Below are 19,393 nucleotides of genomic sequence, written 5' to 3' on the forward strand. Positions count from 1 at the left end.
CTTTGTGTCATTTATGTGTTGAAAACATCGGAGAAAATTATATTAATGCCAAATGTATCCATTAGTAACATGTAGCACTTTTTGATATATTCGCAAGCTGAATTGATTTTTTGCGTAATTATTCGTATATTAAAATGCGCTATATCGTGTCAGTCATATCGAGTGCGATGGTGTATGGCAGATTGTTAGTGCAATACAAATATGGGATTGCTCGATTAATATCATATCATCGAGGCCGGTTCGAATAGACGTATCATCGACACACTTTCGCATCAACGCCATATATTTCCCGATGGAATCGCGGCGATACGATGAATTAATCCTGCAATAGTGTCACGTCGTGTACGTGAGCCGGTAAAATATCTCAACGCGATGACACACATCCACGCTGGGGTATCGGTCGGAGAATCGCGAAGAATGAGAATCGCGAGGGAGAAAGAGAAAGAAGGAGGCTCGCGTTCGCCGACCTTTCCTCTTTCGCCGCGACCCTGCTGTAAATCTGGCCGATCCACAACGATCGGCCAAGCTTTATTAAACCAGTAGCGGCATCGAGAATCGGTTAGAAAGCTCCGTGCGCTCTTTCGCGTGCCAATATGCGCAAGAAGAATATGCACAACATGCTCCTCCGTCGATTTCTATTAGAAAACATCGTTTGGCTCCCCTCGGATCTCGCTCGACCGAACAGACCCCTATCGTTGTTCGTATATTTAATTTGTTTTGTAGAAAGTGCGTTGCGTTGAAAAATATCGCAAATTGTGCGAACACGCCTGTAGAATGGAAAGTAATTGCGTATGAAAATTAAAATTTTGAGCAGTAAAGAAAGTATTATTTATATTTTCACAAATCATAAAATATAAAATGCAATTGTAAAAATATATATAAGTATATATATTTATTATGCAATTTATTTATATACTTTATATCCTATATATATTTGTATTAATAAATTATTAATATTGAATTTTTATAAAGTTTGCCAGATTGCTTGATCTATACTAATTAAAAAATGAAAATATATGTATTTCTAAGTTTCTACATTAAAAACATGTAGAATTGTGTAATTTTATCGCAGTAGAATACCATATCAGCAATTGAGGTAATCCTGATTTAATACATAAAATTTGTACTTTGTTTAAAAATGTTAACGCGGTCATTAAATTTCGTCGAGAATGAACTTATGTAAATTCAGAGTTTATATTATCTTTCGTCTTTGTATAGACTCACTCTCTCGTGAAGCTATCTTTTGAGAAATATTTTTACGTAAGAAGAAGTAATTTATATACACTTCTCGCAGTATTAATATATGCTTGGAAATGCGATACATGTAGCAGCGGATCCGCGCAACAGTTTTCAACACATATTTCCATTATTTTAATTCTGATCGAAGACACTCGACCCGAAAAGAAATCATGCAGCGTCGAGGTACTTCGTCGGCTCGATCGTTATGTTGAACGTGCTGCGTGACTCGCGTGCACGCAGCACGCACACGTCTGGCGCGAGAGTGTGCCTATGGTGGAGGGTACACACAGGGCCCCGATACTTTCACTCGGCAAGTAGTCGGTATCGCTGGTTGCCAGCAATGGATCGGAGGTCAGTGCACCGGTGACCACAGTCCACGCTCGTATCCGCGAGCGCAAAACGGCCGCGAAAGCATGCCGATAATCCCTTGAAGGTGGATGCTCGCCGGTGCGGACAGTTACAAGTCGATCTTGCCTGATCGGCTTTCGGTATCATTAAAGATCTCGCTGTTCGTATGTTCGTAAAATCATGCGAATGCACGCTAGATTCACTAAGCGGTCGAGTTACTTCTCGATCCGTCGCTTTCTATACACGCGAGAGAAAGATATGCCGAGCTTACGTAAGAGAAAATAGAACGAAATCTGACAGGCCGAATCGCGTGACGTGCGCACGTATTAAAAGTTGTTGATCGAGAAACGAAATGCGAGTAAAAAGTGCTGCCGATGTAGCAAGACGTGCTGTAGAACTTATTATTATTCGCGATATTTATCGGGGCGGAAATATGATTATGACCGGTTGGTGAATATTTCGCTGTTATTTTTAATAAGTAGATGCCGTGAATTTCTGATTGCCTGTTTATCATTTATGCATATATGTTTTTAACGTTTCGCTAAATCTTTAATTAATCTTTAATTAAATTAATACTTGATTCTTTTTTACAACATAACTTTTTTCATAGAATACCATAGGTCTTCTTATTACAATACTTATTTTACTTTTGGATTTTTATTATACTTTACTTTTCGACACCGAAGAAATATAGGATGTATGTACGTTCAATTCGAATTTATATTGCAATAAAAAACTAGTACGATTAATGCGTGTATTGCATTTTTTATTTTTTATTTTCATTTCTTAATTACCGACATTTATGTATTTTCTTAATTTATCACACTGATGACAGACCGGAACGTATGTCAAGTATTAATTTAATTAAAAATTACGAACATCCTGTTGTGGCTCTGTGCCCTTTCTTTTTTATTTAAGAAATATCACTCTAACTAAAAAACATGTTAAATAAACATAATAAGTAAAGCCTAGTGGATTATTCTCTATACTCTCTCTGCCATACTGTTTTATGAACGAAAGGAGAGTAATTTTGTGATTATACGTCATCTAAGTCACGCAATGATCTCAAGAATGCTACTGTGAGTAGGATGTAACGAGTACGTAGTAATAGCGGAAGACGATTGACAACGATGATGTAGATGATTGGTAATAGAACGAGGCAACGTGACAATGACGTTGCATATACGCGTGCGACTGCATCGCTCCGTTAGACAAACGCGGAACGGAAGTGCATCAACAGGCAAACCGTTGAGTCACAAAGTGACAAAGACAGAGTTAGATATAGCCACCGCGGTTTTGCTCTTTCGGTCGAAAGTGCGGTGACCTTTTTACTCGAACTCTTGTATGGCTTCTTCGTGTTTGTTTCTGACATTTATCAAAGATGAAGTTTATTATTAATTTATTTTATCATTATTTGTTGAATGTATTTAATAAAAAAATTTATTAATAATATGTTGCATACAATATTTAAATACTATATAGAAAGATTATGTAACAGTTTTATATCTTCATTATGCATCATCTTCCAATTTCTTTCTTTCAAAAAATTGTTTCCTCTAAATCACATGGATAACAAATTTCGCGTATTGGTTTATGGTCTTACAAGAAAAGGTGAGATAAAAGGGAAGTACCTAAGAAGAAGCAAAGCGCGAGTTGACTGCAACACCGATCCATTTGCACGCTCGGAATTGTTTTCCCTGGGTGTTACGCACGTTTTCCTTGAGAAAATACCCAGGTAACACCCGCGATCGTGCGTGTGAATGGTTACGGTTTTCAGATTGACTCGAACACACGCGCAAACCGTACGCGCGATAACAAAGAAAAGGCGTTTGTGAAACGAAGCGAGAGCTGCGCAAGCTCCGTTATCTAATACGGAATGTTAATTCCTGCAGGAACGGCACATGCAAGGAAGATAATATCGTTTACACATACATATACATATATATACTCCCTTGATCTTACTCTGAGTTCCGACAGGTTCACCGAGCATCTTCATGACCCTCTTCTTCTACTTCTCTCTCTCTCTCTCTCTCTCTCTCTCTCTCTCTCTCTCTCCCCCTCTCTCTCTCTCTCTCTCTCTCTCTCTCTCTCTCTCTCTCTCTCTCTCTCCCCCTCTCTCTCTCTCTCTCTCTCTCTCTTTCTCTCTCTCTCTCCACCTTTCCTTTACTTGCGCGTCGCATAGGTCAGGAACGGTCCCGCCATAAAATACCAATTATATTTTCCGTCGGATTCAATATTGAAAGCTTCGTTATCATCGAGATTGTTGCGATACCAGCGGCTATGGAACGTTAATAAAATTACGTTTCCTCTTTGGGTTCCACGTGGAAGATTATCCCGGGCTTTGGTTTCAATATGTTTGTATATTTATTTCTAGAGATATTTTTTTTACGAATTTTCTGGGCTATTTACCAAAGGAAAGAAATATATACTTCTAATTTTATAATCATATGTGCGAAATTAAAAAATGTAGCTAACAAAATGTATTATTAGATTTCATTTCAAGTTTACCATAAATATCGAAAATAATGGCCAAGTGATTTTAATAAAATTTTTCTTTATGTTTGATTGTGTATATAAGTTATTACTATTCTTGAACACAGATGCCATTAATTATAAAATACTGTCATTTACTTAAGACATTAAATTATATTAACTTGAACAGAAATGCTTATAATAGTGGCATGAAAATATTAAGAATTTCCTTATATGTAATAACAAACATTCAATTTTTCCGTATTTAGACATCGATTCTTCGCGGATTGATTCGATGAAAGCGGTTCTTGCGTAGTTTATATATAATGGTATAGTATATAATATAATGTCAGCGCTGAGAGGTCGTAAGGGGAAAAGAATCCGAACCATCCGCTTTCCCTCATCCGGCCTAAGTACCCAGCGATTAAGAAAGTCCATATACCATTACACGCGCGCATGGTACCAATACAATAGTGTGACAAATCACCGATCGATCTTTGCCGTCACGATAAATCGTGGCTGATGAGCGATGGCAATTTTATTATGATTAATGCACTCATTCGTTTATTAACTCATTCGTCACTTCGAGATTCATAATTATTTTTTTTCATATGTACGTATTTATTTGTATGCTCAGTTATTTATTACTCCACTTATGTCGTAGGTAATCTAAGTAGCATGCGTGAAGATACAGAATTAAGTCTGAAATTTTGATAACGGATTGTTGCCATTAAATATTATGTTGTGTTATTTATTATGACATTTTATTATGACATTTTTATTTGCATATAGAGTTTATTAAGTAATATATATATATATATATATATATTTAACTACGTTTACGCAAATTTTTACTCAAAATGTTTAATGCTTTGCTTGAACTCTTAACATTACAATTTTATTGATTATATTATTACTGGAAGGATAATATGTCGTAATTGTTAAGTAAAAAAAATATTATATTATGCGTATATAAAATAATATGAATGTCGGTATTTTCAGACTTCATGGTTCTTACGAGGCACTCAAATATGGTACATTGCTGGATGGTTTGTCTGATCTCACGGGTGGTATTACCGAAAGCATCGCGATTCGTCAGGACCCCACAGCTTGTGGACGAGCGTTGTCGAAACTTCTGGACATGACGTCTCTTATTACTTGTACAGTAAATAATAATCAACAGCAACAGGTACAGAATATTTCAAAGCGGTAGAGCTCAAATTCTTCCAAACACTTTGCTCACATGCGTGTTTTCTACCTTAGATACGTGCCAGTACAGAAAAGCTTGCTAATGGCATACACATGGGAATCAATTATAGATTGTATGCAATTGAGAGGGTCAGTATATATCAGTCGCATTCGACATTTTTATACGTATATGTATAAATCATAGAATAAGAACAACGAGAGTATTAATAAAAGATATTTGAAAGAATAATATGATCTGGGTGTTATAGGTGGAAACTTTTGGAGGGGAAGCAGTGCAATTAGTAAAATTAAGGAATCCTCTTGGGCCCGGCGGGGAATATGTTGGTGCCTGGGCGAGAGGTGGGCTCGAGTGGGATGAAGTGCCAGCAATGGAAAGGGAACGGCTAGCTGTAAGAAATATGGCTGAAGGAGAATTTTGGTAAGTACACAAAAGAGGACAACGAAAATAATAATTTCTAATGAATCGCAACAACAACTGACATAACATCAGAAAATTTATTAAACTAGCCAGAATGAGAAAAAAATATTGTGTTATTCATTCACTGAATAATTTAAGTTACAAATATATTGGATTAGATGTTGTTGAATAGTCTCCGCAATGAATATGTAAGTTAGACTTCCAAACTTCGCTGAAGTTATGTAATGCCCCAACTATGTATTGTTACTGTTTGCAGGATATCATACTCAGATTTCGTTAAGACGTTTACTCATCTGGAAGTTGTGCATCTGGATGCTGAAACTTCGAGAGATGAACCGTCGTTACACAGTAAGCACACTTGGCAAATGAAGTTATACCAAGGCAGCTGGAGGAGAGGCGTCACTGCAGGAGGATGTCGAAATAATCAAGGTTCGATTACTAACGTCACTCACAAGTTTGCATATTATCGCTGGTACTATGTTACGTTATTATAACTAACATTATTAATTGTAGTCATCAAAAAGCGACAGTAAACAGTTGATTCAAACTATTTTACATTATTTAATCCAACTAAGTTATAATTAACTAACGACTGTATTTTTTTTCTCGGTACAGAAACTTTTCATATAAATCCACAGTTACATCTGATTCTAAGCGAGATGGAAGAAGTAATTGTTTCATTGAACCAGCATTCAATCATGGAGCCGAAGGTAAAGAAGCCTTTCCAGAATATCGCGCGTCCAACGTGTCTCTTATCAAATTGGCTTATCGAACTTTCGCTCTGTCCTAAGGTGATCGGCTTCACGGCGTACACGCTGCCGAAGAACAGTACCGAATCGATAAACAAACAGTTTTTCAAGAAGAACAAGTCCTTAGTTAATTCCCAGTACACGAATAGTCGACAGGTGAGCCACAGGTGTCAGCTCGAGCAGGGTGGTTACCTGCTGGTACCTACGACCTTCGAGCCGACTCAAGAAACGAGTTTCACATTACGGGTCTACAGCAGTAAGCCTCTAAAGCTCAAGTAGGTATATTGCATTTACCGATGTCATATACGCTCGCACGAGGCGGCATAAAGGATCGTATGGCCGCCTTGGTGCATTTAATGTGCAGCATACATTAACTCATGTGAGGATATGTCGTATGCCCGCCTTCAGCTATAGTTTTAAAATTCTCTCTCGACCATATTTCAAAGGATGCATCAAGTAATTGCCTCTTCCGAGCACACACTCCTTTGTTAAGGAAAACGCAATACGTCGAAAGTTGTTTTTCTACGAAATGATTTGCTACCTTTGTACCTTTGTTGATCCATCTTTTGTTCTTTTTGCGCGTGTTTGTAATATATTATTTTATTATTAAAAGTGCTTTGTCTGGAATTTAAAATACGTAAAATTTTACGCTTTTGGATTATTACACATTAAGATATTGCGTTTTATAGAATGAAAGAGGGAGTGGATAAGAAAACCGTTTTCTACATGTATACCACCATTTGTTTCAGATTGTTAGATACCCCGCCGTCGTTAATGAAATCAGCAATTGTTAAAGCACCTCCTCTCGAAGGAAAAGGTTTTTCTCAATACGAAGCCGTGTTTCTGCAGCTCGCCGACGAGCACAGAACCGTAAACGCCTTCGAGTTGCAGGAGCTTTTAGAAGCCTGTTTACCGAATGGTACGACGTGCTTCTCCATCGTAAAATATACAGAAAATCTTGCCAAAAGTTAAATGCACTAAAATATTATGTAATGTTGATCTAAATAAATGTTTTTTCTTTAATTTCTAGATTACATCAAAAGCTGTGCCTGCATGGAAGTCTGCCGACAAGTAGTGCTCACTATGGACGTATCCTTTCAATAAAAATCATTTTCTAATATTTTTTCGACCGCTATAAATTTGTGGTCCATCCATAGGCTTTTATTTGATAACTGTTTGCATAGCTTCATGTGCAAATAATTTATTTAATTAACAATACACATCGATATTTAATTAGAATTTTAAATAAAATCGTTTGTTTTATTTTTTCTTTATTTGGCTAATGGGGTATATGATAAAATAATTTAATAAAATCGTTTTTCTTTCGTAGAATAATGGAATATATGATAAAATACTTTCCTTACATTTCTTGCGTCTCTAAACAGAGTTCTGGGAGTGGCCGGTTGAAGTTCAATGACTTCAAAGATCTTATGTGCAGTTTAAAGTACTGGCAAGCCGCTTTTAAGAATCATACGAAGGAAAAGACGGGTATACTTAAAGCGGAAAGACTGCGAGATGCTCTGCTGGAAGTTGGTACGTAAGAAGAAAATGTAATATAGTGCTCATACATTTTATCTCATCATCGAGTAATCATAACTTCTATCTCAGGTTTCCAATTGAATACGGACGTATTATCCATTTTAATTCTTCGATACATGAGGAAAGACGGTACTCTTCGATTCGGTGACTTTGTCTCGGCGATCCTACATTTGAGCGATGCATTTGGTACGTTTTATTCTGAGGTTCTCGATTATCTTGTATATAATTTGATTTATACGTTCTTAAATATTTTGTATTAATTGAGTGTTTCACATTTACTTAGGTATATTCGAGAGTAAGGACCCTTTGCAAAATGGGACGATAAAATTAAGCTTGTCAGAGGTACGTAAAAATCGTATCAAGATATTTGCTCTTACTTTTACGTACCGTAAGTCATTAAAAATTCTATTAAATCGCGGATTTTTTTTTACAGTGGCTGAGATCGTCTCTGATGTGTTGAAATGTCAGTCAACGTAAATCATGTACCTTGTGAATCTTCTGTAAATAACATTTTCTCCATTTCGATATTAGATGTAAGTTTTAGCCATATTAACGATTAGTGCCCATCTATTTACACTTTGTAAAATAATATCATTGTCTTTTACATTATCACTGACGATCATTCCCTTATGTAATTATTACATGTTACGATTAAGAAGCTATGTATGATACATCGTTTGTATAAGAATATCGCACTGGATAATAAAGTTAAGTTTATTTTGCATAGTTCTCGCATACCTTTCATTAGATTTTGATGTAACTTGTCGGTATAATAAGCCATGTATTTTTTTTCGAATAAGTATAAGTATAATAACATAATTTTTAAATCACGCATTAAAAAAATTTTTTCTGCATTTTAGTAAATATTAGTCTGCATACAACTGCAACTCCATTTACTAAAATGAAGAAAAATTTCCTTTTTATTAGTATATGTGTTCACTGAGAAAAAATATACTAATAAAACGAAACATTTTCTTTCATTTTAGTAAACGGAGTCGCGGTTGTATGCAGACTAAAATATTTACTAAAATGCAGAAATATTTTTTTTCAGTGCGTAAAATGTTAAAAGTAAATGCCAATTAAGTTACCCAAGGTAGAAAATTGTTAAATTATCAAAAGCAGATGTTTTACATTAGATATACGTTATTAAATAAAGACTAATGTATGTATCAGAGAGGGAGAAATATAGCAAGGTTACAATAGAAACATTTATTTATAGAATTCGTTTGAGAGATACAACGAAACGTTTGATATCTTAGAATTTATCACCTACTCCCAACGGCGGAGTGAGGCATAATTCGCGCAAACTGATTAATTTCTTGTCCGAGTCGTCGACTCGATTCTCACACATAGTGTTCTGATCGAGGGAGTTTCATCCTGCGCGAATTATATAATAAGTGCACACGAGACACAGATAGGTGGACGGCGATATATAAAAATTACCAGAGGAATAAACTGTCGCAAAAGTGATCCCGTCTACAATTTTGACCGATTATTCCAGAGGCAATTTTAAATGTCCCGTCTTTAGACTTTAGATGATGCTTTGATCAAGGAAACTGCCGAGTGCTTTTTAATGATAGATTGCAGCCCGGCATATAATGCGTCGAAAAACACGTACGTCCGTCATCAACTATGTCCTCATCGACACCTGCGAGCAACATATTCGGATTGTACGCGACTCTCGATTTAATATTCTCATGGACTTCGTAACCGCCGAGCTTTATCGTGAGAAATTTGTGCAAAACTAAAATAGCTTTTGCTGTATAAAATATGAGTAATTTTAACATTTCACTTTGATATGTGTAAGTTTGAGTTTTGACACTGGAAAGTCCGGAGATAGATAATTCGTTTATCGGCAATTTTGACTATTTATAGAATTAAGTTTAAGAGTTTTTGGTAACTTCATAATTTTCAGATAATTGTTGAAAAACTAATGTTAGTATGTTGATATCTTAAGTTATTATATTCATTGATCATACATACATCATATACGTTTTAATAAACGTTTTTGAAGTAATAAAGCGCAATTATAAAAAATCTTTAAATGTAAAAAATAGCTTTTACGTATTAACTCTGAAATCCAATTATGGGATCATATGTACATAGTTTAGAAATAAAAATTAAACAACGAAACATTTCATAATGATGATATCATTTAATTTTTTCCGTGTAAAAATATATAAATCTTTTAAAACATTATAATTATCAACTGGAATCAGGTTTTGGACTTAAGCTATAATAAATTTAAAAAATTTCTACAAATGTATGTAGGAGAGATTTCAGAATTTTGTTAATTATTAGCGTCATGTATGTTGCTCGTAGGAGAACGACGATTCTTTTCTTCTTACAGACTTCCGCTTTGTAGAGCACGTGTGTTTTCGTCGGTGCAATGAGGGGAAGGAAGACGTTCAAAGGTATACAGCCGGGATTCACAGTTTCACACACATATTACGATTGTTTCCAAGAGAGGAAGACATCGAAGTTTAGAAACAATCTCGTGTATCGACGTTTTATCTTCACGCAAATACTGGATGGCGCATCACTTATCGTTTAGATATTTACATGATCGTGAAGATATTTGCAGCAAGATAGTAGAGATCTTAAAGTAATGACCAGCTTGTTAACGATTCGCTAGAATTTTATCAAGTAGAAAAGTCTGTTTGTGTATTATGGGTAATGAATGGCGACGAACAGATTATTCTGCAATTAAATGTTATAACTTGTAATTTGTAATTTTAAATGAAGTCGTTATATATGGCTAAAGAAGCCAGAGAAGTATCGTATTAGAAAAAAATTATTTTAAAATAAATTCTTTGTTATTGTTAACGTTTAATTTTTTTAAATATAAAAGATAACCATAGTTTATATGTTAAATATTTGACATTTTCATAATTGATTATTGACAATACATGATTTCAGATTACTTCTCAATATAACGCGCAAATATACCTTCCTTTAAATAAAACATAATCGATATCCGCTGCTCGTCGCCTTTGTAAAACAGGTATCGAGGTAGGTTTATTTTGAGCCTTCGCAAATGTCGACGTTTAATTGAGCTTTTACACGAGGTTCGAAGAACTCTCGCGAGCGTACGAGTCGTAGTGAACGAGATAATCGAATTTTCGCCTTGAATCCGCGTTCTCGGCATAACTGGTGATCTTCCGGCCATGCCCATCTGCGCGGAACGGTCGTGCTGGCATAAGATTAATTCGCATGTCGTCGGGGCAGTGCGTACAGTCGATCGATCAGACTTCCGTGACCCTTTGCACGGAGTTAATATCCAGAGCACAATTGCCGATCGTGTCCGGCGAGTCTGGTAGATCCTCGAGCGGCGTAATTCCAGCTGTCCTCAGGTCGTCCCTCACACGTTCTACCTGATGCAATATTATTAATATTAATGCCATCGTAATAACATTAATGTCATCGTAGAAAATATTAATATTGCGTTATAAAATTATTATGCTATTTATGAGCTTAGGAAAATGTTTTAATAATATTCTTTTGTCCCATTTTTTCTATGATAGATTACTATATGCTTATATGGATTGCACATAAGCTTGTGAATTGTGAACAAAATAATAATAATGATCATCGCGTGTAATGAAAATTTGTTATCATTACTTTTCATCGTCTGTTAAATATTTAAGGGCGGTGATTTATCAATATGACTGAGGAAAGCTATATAGATGCGCACTGCAGTTAACTAACATAGCGAGACTGGCAATATGTATTGCTACGATAGAAATATGGTGGCTTTAAGACCCGGAGCGCCGTAAGGTTTATGTATGTATTATACAACCGCACCTCGGGACCTTAATCGACTCTAACCTGTTTGAGGACTCGCAGTAAATTCAAGCCGGCGACTTTCTTTAGGTCAAGCACGTTCCACTTGCCACTCCGGAGAAGTTCGGCGAATAGTTCGGGATACTTTGAAACATCTTCGAGACCACGAGGAGTTCTACGAAGAGAGGAAGAGGTTTCGCACGTAATTAGAAACGCGATTTTTATTTTCTATTTATCATTATTTATATTTTTTGCGAAGAAAATTATACGAAATAATTTACTGAAAATTAATCTGCGAAAATAAAGGATCAACTCTTCTGCGATAGTTGCTGTTGTAGAGTTTGTGATAATTGAATTTCAGCTTAAGTTATTACTGAAGCAATATCGCGCATGCAAATTACATGAGGGGATCAAGGCATAGTTCTCTTCACATATTTTCAAAGATATTATCAATTAATTCCACATTCGACCTTATCTCGTCTCTAACGTACTTGTTGATGCCGTCGAAATCTCCGCCGACTCCGATATGGTCCACGCCAATCAGGTTTCTAATGTAATATATGTGCTCGGCCACGTCCGAGACGCTGGCTTGAGGTCCGCATTTCACGAAATAATTGTAAAACGTGACCATCACCAGTCCGCGGTTATCAGCCTGGAAACAAGCACGTGAGAATGGAGCGCGTAATTCTATATAGTTGTGCGATTTGAACGTGCCTCGCACCGTCGCGCCGGGAATTTCAAGCCAGCTCAATGAGAGGTGTAACACGTAATTTTCCGCTTGCGCACGGGAGAGAAAACTGTACCCTAGCCCTAGCCCGTGCTTTTGCTTCGAAAACGAAACGTACAACCCCCGGGGCGACAGAGGGATCGATAGAATCGACGAGCGCCGGAAGGGAGACCTCGTTATTGCGATACCGCATTCACCGTCGACTCGGTGCCGTTAATTTTCGACCTTGATAATTCGCCTCTTAACGAGCTCAAGTGAACCGAGCGCTCCTTAATGGAGCACAAAACTCGACAATAGAAAGAAATCGCCGCTGGTAAATGTTTCGAGCCACTATTGGAACTCTGGCCGCCGCGCGCCGCCCCAGGATAATTATCTGCTCGCTGAAAGAAGATCTGTGAAGGCAGATAGAGAAAAAGAAAAGAATTTTTATCCTCGACACATCGTCTTGCTCTTTCGTATCGCCAATTGTCTATTTTCGCACTTGCACAGCGCGAATTTTGTCGCAGGTAAGTCGTTTAACTCGCACTGGTTAATCTTATATAATTATCCTGATCGTAGTTATTGCAAACAGGAAAGGTTTTGTACAGAAAAACACGTCGCAAAAGAATTTTTATATAATTTTGTTTGTGTGTAAGCTCCTGAAAATTATATTGCGATTAAAATAAATGTTTCTTTTTTTTATCTTCAAGCAATTAACGAAAAATATTTAACAATGTTGGATGTATTTTACAGACTATAGAAATTTCCGTATACTTACCAGTTGCTTAAGAATATCGTCGGGCACATTTCTGGAGGAATTACAAATAGCGAACGCAGAAGAGTGTGAAAAAATGAGTGGCGCTTTACTGATTCTTAGAGCATCCCTCATAGTTGCCCTCGCAGTGTGGCTGAGGTCTATCAGCATTCCGAGTCTATTCATTTCTTTAACTACCATCTCACCGAATGTCGTCAGACCTCCGCCTGAAAGATACATTGATGTTATTTCTGCTTTTATGGATCTATATTAAAAAGATTGCGATGTAAATTTTTTAAGTTTGTCAAACAATATTGATACATAACAGTTAGTGTACCATCTATTATTTAATTTAATAAATCTTTAGTCATCATTTTTTTTTGTTTAATTAGCGAACTATTACGATAAATTCTATGTCAAAGAGAAATAGAGATATATGTTATATAATATACGTTTCAATACCATATGGTATTAAATAACATGTTAAATTCTATTATATTGTATTAAATTAATTCAATATAATAGAATTTAACGCGTTTAATACAATATTGATATATATATATATATATATATATATATATATATATATCATTTACAAAAAATATCAGGAAAAAATATGTGAAGAGAGATATTTTATTTATTATTTATTTTAAATGTTTATTCTAGTTTAATTTCTTAACTGCGGATCCATGAATCTGTATGAGATCAAGTTCGCAAGTTTCAGCTTTGCTCATTCTGAAGAAGATGTTTATTCCAAACTTGCATCTAATTTACCATCTTCATCGTCGTCTTCCACCGACGAACTTTTCGCCCACGGAGTGTTGCAGGTGTGGGTCAGTGTAAGGTACCGTACACCTAGCTGGTAAAGTGTTCTTAAAACGGCTAAACTACTTCCTAGACTATGCCCACCCTCCACTCCAATCAGGGAAGCAATTCTGCCCCTACCGTGAGCCTCCAAAATCTCTAGAAGTCATAAATATGCAGTTGAATATAAAGCTGTCGCTTTGTCGATCGCGGCACATTTTATTTTCCAGCATTCTACGTTCTGCATTACGGCGAGCTGTACTTACCTCTCGACGATGCAGCGAACTGCATGTGCTGGGAGTATTTTTCTATGAGCCTTTTAATCAGGTCCACCTGTTCCAGAGTCAACTGGACCGCGTTAAGATACTGAGATTCGCATGGCACGTAAGCGGCCCAAAACTAGAAAAAAAAAATCGTTGTATATATAATTGTCGGAAAGAATTGGATAGGTATAGTTGAGAGCGACCATATTTTTTTCGTATATTTAAAGAGAAACGGCGAAATTCTCGAAAAAATACGGGAGATGAAGCCTAGAAAAATATTTTATTTTCTTAAGAAAATATGTTTTTAATTAAAATATACGTTTCAATTTACATTTATATTAAAAAAATCATGGATTAATTTTAAAATGAAGAAAATATCTCTACATTATGATAATATATTTTACAATGTATATTATATATATATATATGTTAGAAATGTGCAAAAGAATGTAATTTCTATCCGCAGTTATGCAATTTCTTCACTTTACAAGAGAAGAAGGCAAGTTTTTGCGCCCTTTACAATGTTGTTTGCGTTAAAAAATTTGCTTTTTCCTTTAAATTCCTTTCTCGCACAACTCCTCGCGTAATTGTTGCATTATTAAAACTATATTATGCTAAATATATCGAGTTTTCATGTGCAATTTTATTTTAAATTTTACTAGCAAGATAAGTAAAAAGACTCAACGATATTATTTTATAGCTTTATTTATTATCCTTAGCACACAACGACTATTTCCCCTCAGATCACTATCATTTCTACAATATATGTGTGCGTGCAAGCATGATACGCGCTTAATGTTCGCATCATTCAGACCTAACGAGCTCCTGAGTGCTCGCATACGATAATAATCGATGCATTCAATCCGTCACGCTCATAATATCGCCGACACCTGAAACTCGCCTAGTCATCTCTATAGTATAGTTTCCGCGAAACATCCGAGCTTAGATTGCTTATTACATTGCGTAATAACAAATAATAACAAGTTGCTTCTTGAACGCGTTTCTTGTGTGTGATACATTTTACATTAAATATATAAAAAACTTAATAATAAATTTTGATTATAATAATTACAGATAAAGATTGATATTATATTCAAAGTTGTGTTTGAATAATATTGATTCCAAACGTTCATCATCTATCGAAGTATATATATTATTAAGACTAAATTCAATCATTTTTTATTATTTTATTAATTTATTTTGAAATTTTTTTTAAATACACGACTGTGTAGGGTGTAGTATCTTGCAATTACCTGACCGCCGACCATGCCCTGCCGCAGTCTAACCAGATCGGTCTGACTCCACGCGCTCTTGCTCCAGGGCGCGACTTGACGCAGATCCCTGTCGAAATCGAATTCCGCCAACTGGTTATGGAGGAAATTGCGGATGTTCCACGGTAGGTCATTGTGGCCGTCGATCAAAGGCACCTCAGAAAGAACCTGTCGAACGGTTTCCAATCGTTCACGCGGCGACGTCAGGAGCGCGAGCTCCCCATCCGCTGGACGTGGCCCGACTCTGCCCACCCAGGTGCCAATCGACAGTATAATCACGCTTACTGTCCATACACCACTCTGGCCGCCACTCTGCAATAGCAGATAAACGCAATAGGTAATCTTCCATGTTTCGATTGTGTTTAAAAGATAAAGGGGATAGCTAATCATTTGTACAAAAATTGAATATAAAATATGGATGAATTTTCTTCATTGATAAGCAAAATGTATGTAAATTTTAAACATTAATTAGAATGTAATTAATTAGAGGTGCAATTGCTAATTAGAAAATATGACAATATAATGCTAATTAGTTATTAATATATAGTTATGACAAAGTATATTATAAATATACTGTATTATAAATATTGGATTTTTATTATTTTCTAAATTATTACGCAGCATCCACTTTGAGTATTGTGCAAAAAATAAGTTTTTGTTCGAGTGTGGGTGCTGTATACGTATTATCAGAGTCAAAGAGGCTATTTCTTGGCAATTTGTTAGATAAATTGCTGAGCGGAAAAACGAATTACTTTAGTGATGGCACAAAACGATTTAATACCACGCCGTAAAAGTTTTTTTGATACATGTGACATGTGTATTTAGCACAGCATACGAGAATAACGTATTGTTCCCGCGGGATTATCTCGCGTAATGAAGATACACCGAAAGGGGAACAACATGGGAAGGAGATAGCTGGCAATCGTCTACACAGCTTGCCCGTTGTTTCCGCACCTTGTACCCTTTGAAGTCGATGACCTCGGAAAACGAGTGATATTTTTGAGAAAGAGACACGCGGCTTTGATATAGAGATTCTAAATTATTAAGCCTTGCTTATCCGAGCGATGTCGGTGGATGTTTGCTTGTCGCCGGAATTTGAAATTCAGGGAACGAAACAGTGAATTATTTCTCGAGCGAGGCATCAAAAGCTCTCGCTGCTCATTTTCCAAGGCTCTCTCCTTTGCCAGCCAAGGTAGCTTGCAAATATGGAGGAAAATCGTACATGATATGGTCGGGGTTTAATTTTCGCCGCGAGTAATCCGTAGGGACGAACCTGCGGTGCCTTCCCATACGTTATATATATGATTATATGAAAGAGTAATGTAGATTGTAGATGAAGCATATCCCTTTGTTCCGTACATTATTCTGTTTACGAGATTGTTGAGCGAAAGGAGAAACACGCTCGCTTCAGAGTAAATTCTTTGGAAGCGTGATTGATGGTTTTTTTTCTTCTCAACGATGATTGATTATGGAAGAAGCTTATTTATCATGCATTATTTACGTCAAGGATTTGTATTTTTAATCTGCTGTCCAAGTATATTACAACGTTAATTTCTGATAAAATAATCGTTGAGTTAAATGAAATTCGTCATTTTTTTAACGAACGTATAAAGCTTTTTTGCGCATTTCTGCTTTCGTATCTTTACGCCGACGAGATTGAATGGCATGAATCAAAAGGTACATACATAAAAGGTTCAATCGCATCGGAAAATATCAGCTGCGAGAGTCGAGAGATTCGTGTACAAGAGGGATTAGCTCAGCTCGGTGCTAGCCGTGTACAAAAGAACGAGAATTACTTGAGTGCTGAGCAATGTCGTTTAACTGTATCCACTGCCCGACCAAACGACGACCCGCACTACTCGTTGACCGCGGGAATGCGGTTTGTTCATACTCGGCTGGCCATACACGTCGCTTTCTGCGCCAGCCAGGCTCTGAGAGAGCCTCGGCGTTGTTTGAACTTCCGGCGGTCTTACGGAAATATTTGCGCGAAGCTAACTTTAGTTGGCAATAATCATTACGGAATTTACGGTTCATCACACCGTATATTTTCGTAATGTTTCGCGATGTTATTAGATAGGTTGCAATTAAGCATAGATAATATTATTTTCAAAAACGATAATTATTAGGATTTCTTTATAAAACTATAAATTAAAACGAAATTTTTATTCTTGTTTTGCTCAACAATAATATAACTTCTAGATAAATTGAAAATTTATATGCAGATTATAAAAAATAGTTTATTACAAAAAAAATTTGTTTATTATTAAAAAGTGTTTTTTTCTTTTTACAAAAAAATAATTCCAAAATTTCAATTTTGCGTGATATAAAAATTCGTTTAAATGTCAATCGATTTTCCATATAAAGTAATATAATGTAATTATCAAAATAAGAGATTTTCATTCTCGTTCCCCGCGAATTTAATGGAGCAAGCAAAATGCCGAAATGAGATATAAATCCACTATGACGTAACCCACCGCCTGATGATTAATGAATAGAAAGTGATTTAGTGCCATGAACGATATTGTTGAAACCCTACCCTACCCGTTGGTTCGAACGACGATTATACGATCGTTCACTTCTATGGACGATTGATATTGAACCGAATCTATTCAGTTGCTGAATAGTAACGTTACATTCGTCGCACCGTCGCACGTGTCACGCTTATAGCTTTTACCATTAACCATGAGTCGATATTGATTTCATCCGCCTTTGAAATAAATTTTCATAATTTTGCGCGTGATCCGTCTCCTTTTACGCCGGAGGGAGAAGGGCGAGTAATTCATATAAATAATTTCATCCAATTCTCACTAGTCAGATTAAATCGTTGATTCCAATTGGCATACGCTTCAAAGTATGTAGACAAGATAAGAATATACAGATAATTTTTTAGGATTATTTAAATTATTTAAAGGATTTCAGATTACACTTTTTACTTTTTTCAGAAGTGTATATTTTTTTACAATAATATGGCAGTGTACAATAATGTAAATGCAAAACTGTACGGCTCACTGAAATATTTATCGCTGAGAGCTATTCAAGAGAACGTTCCATCATCCAAATTTTGCATTCAGCAGCACTCGCGACAACTGCAGTTTCATTAAAATCTAGAAAATACATTCCGCATGCAAGTCTGTAGTCTACCGTTAATATCCTTGAATATGGAAGCGGAAGTGCAGAAGGAAGGCTGGAAAGAGAGGCAGGAATAGCAGGGAAAGTCTTAAACTGGCTTGCATCCAAATGTCAACTGTAATAAAAGACCGTATTAAAAGAGTATAGTCGAGGCGTGCCATCCGTTGAATGTGCTCAGTGGATGCGTGCATCGATGTTTATGAAGATTCAGTCTATGGGATTATTTACTAGGTCAACTAATCTCATTTATCGCTGTGTATGAGGGCACAAATCACTAAATATTACGTCAGAGAAAATAGCATTTTGTTGCTTTAGATGACTTTTGTTACTTTGCTGTATCAATAAATAAATATATATATATGGTTAATTTTACAACCAGAGTTAAAAAAGCATTACCTATTATTTATCGTAATTATTTCTGCTCGGTTAATATTTTGATAATAAAAGTGATTTTAAAAGTTCGTACACTTTTCGCTATTTCGTAATGAATGGATAATTTGATCCTATCTGGCTCACCGAATGAGCGGCCGCAAAGGGTTAAATTGAGTGGACGATTCGATATTCCGTGCTCGTACGTGGAGCTGCGATATTGCTCGTTTCATAATTAACGCGTCAATTTGGCGATCGACGCCGTTTGGCCATAAAAAAGCGACGTGCCGATTTAAGTCGCGATTCGAATTCTAATAGCTTATTTGGCATAAAAGGGAGC

At 36.1% G+C, this 19,393-nt stretch overlaps 2 protein-coding genes across 5 annotated transcripts in view; one reads left to right on the forward strand and one right to left on the reverse strand.

The window, feature by feature from the left end:
- The window catches only part of Calpc (calpain C), a 30,562-nt gene extending 21,862 nt beyond the window's left edge, over positions 1-8,700 (forward strand). For both annotated transcript variants that reach the window (XM_077415925.1, XM_077415924.1), the window contains 12 exons: positions 5,062-5,248; positions 5,323-5,397; positions 5,517-5,686; positions 5,943-6,115; positions 6,302-6,396; positions 6,478-6,710; positions 7,185-7,354; positions 7,466-7,524; positions 7,821-7,968; positions 8,044-8,160; positions 8,258-8,316; positions 8,408-8,700. In XM_077415925.1, coding sequence (XP_077272051.1) covers positions 5,062-5,248; positions 5,323-5,397; positions 5,517-5,686; positions 5,943-6,115; positions 6,302-6,396; positions 6,478-6,710; positions 7,185-7,354; positions 7,466-7,524; positions 7,821-7,968; positions 8,044-8,160; positions 8,258-8,316; positions 8,408-8,434 — 1,513 coding nt within the window. In that variant the 3' untranslated portion in view covers positions 8,435-8,700. The remainder of the gene's footprint in view (positions 1-5,061; positions 5,249-5,322; positions 5,398-5,516; positions 5,687-5,942; positions 6,116-6,301; positions 6,397-6,477; positions 6,711-7,184; positions 7,355-7,465; positions 7,525-7,820; positions 7,969-8,043; positions 8,161-8,257; positions 8,317-8,407) is intronic.
- A 468-nt stretch (positions 8,701-9,168) lies between these two features.
- LOC143902750 (dipeptidase 1) overlaps positions 9,169-19,393 on the reverse strand; it is a 110,096-nt gene continuing 99,871 nt past the window's right edge. For 2 of the 3 annotated variants that reach the window (XM_077415927.1, XM_077415926.1), the window contains exons 2-8: positions 15,538-15,867; positions 14,288-14,420; positions 13,992-14,180; positions 13,242-13,444; positions 12,249-12,409; positions 11,803-11,932; positions 9,169-11,348 (exon numbers count right to left, since the gene is read on the reverse strand). In XM_077415927.1, the coding sequence (XP_077272053.1) occupies positions 11,220-11,348; positions 11,803-11,932; positions 12,249-12,409; positions 13,242-13,444; positions 13,992-14,180; positions 14,288-14,420; positions 15,538-15,867 (1,275 nt within the window). In that variant the 3' untranslated portion in view covers positions 9,169-11,219. The other variant, XM_077415928.1, reaches the window with a different exon arrangement.

The sequence above is a fragment of the Temnothorax americanus genome, unplaced genomic scaffold (assembly GCF_048541705.1).
Source record: "Temnothorax americanus isolate GAGA-0224 unplaced genomic scaffold, ASM4854170v1 Scaffold4, whole genome shotgun sequence".
Taxonomy (NCBI): domain Eukaryota; kingdom Metazoa; phylum Arthropoda; class Insecta; order Hymenoptera; family Formicidae; genus Temnothorax; species Temnothorax americanus.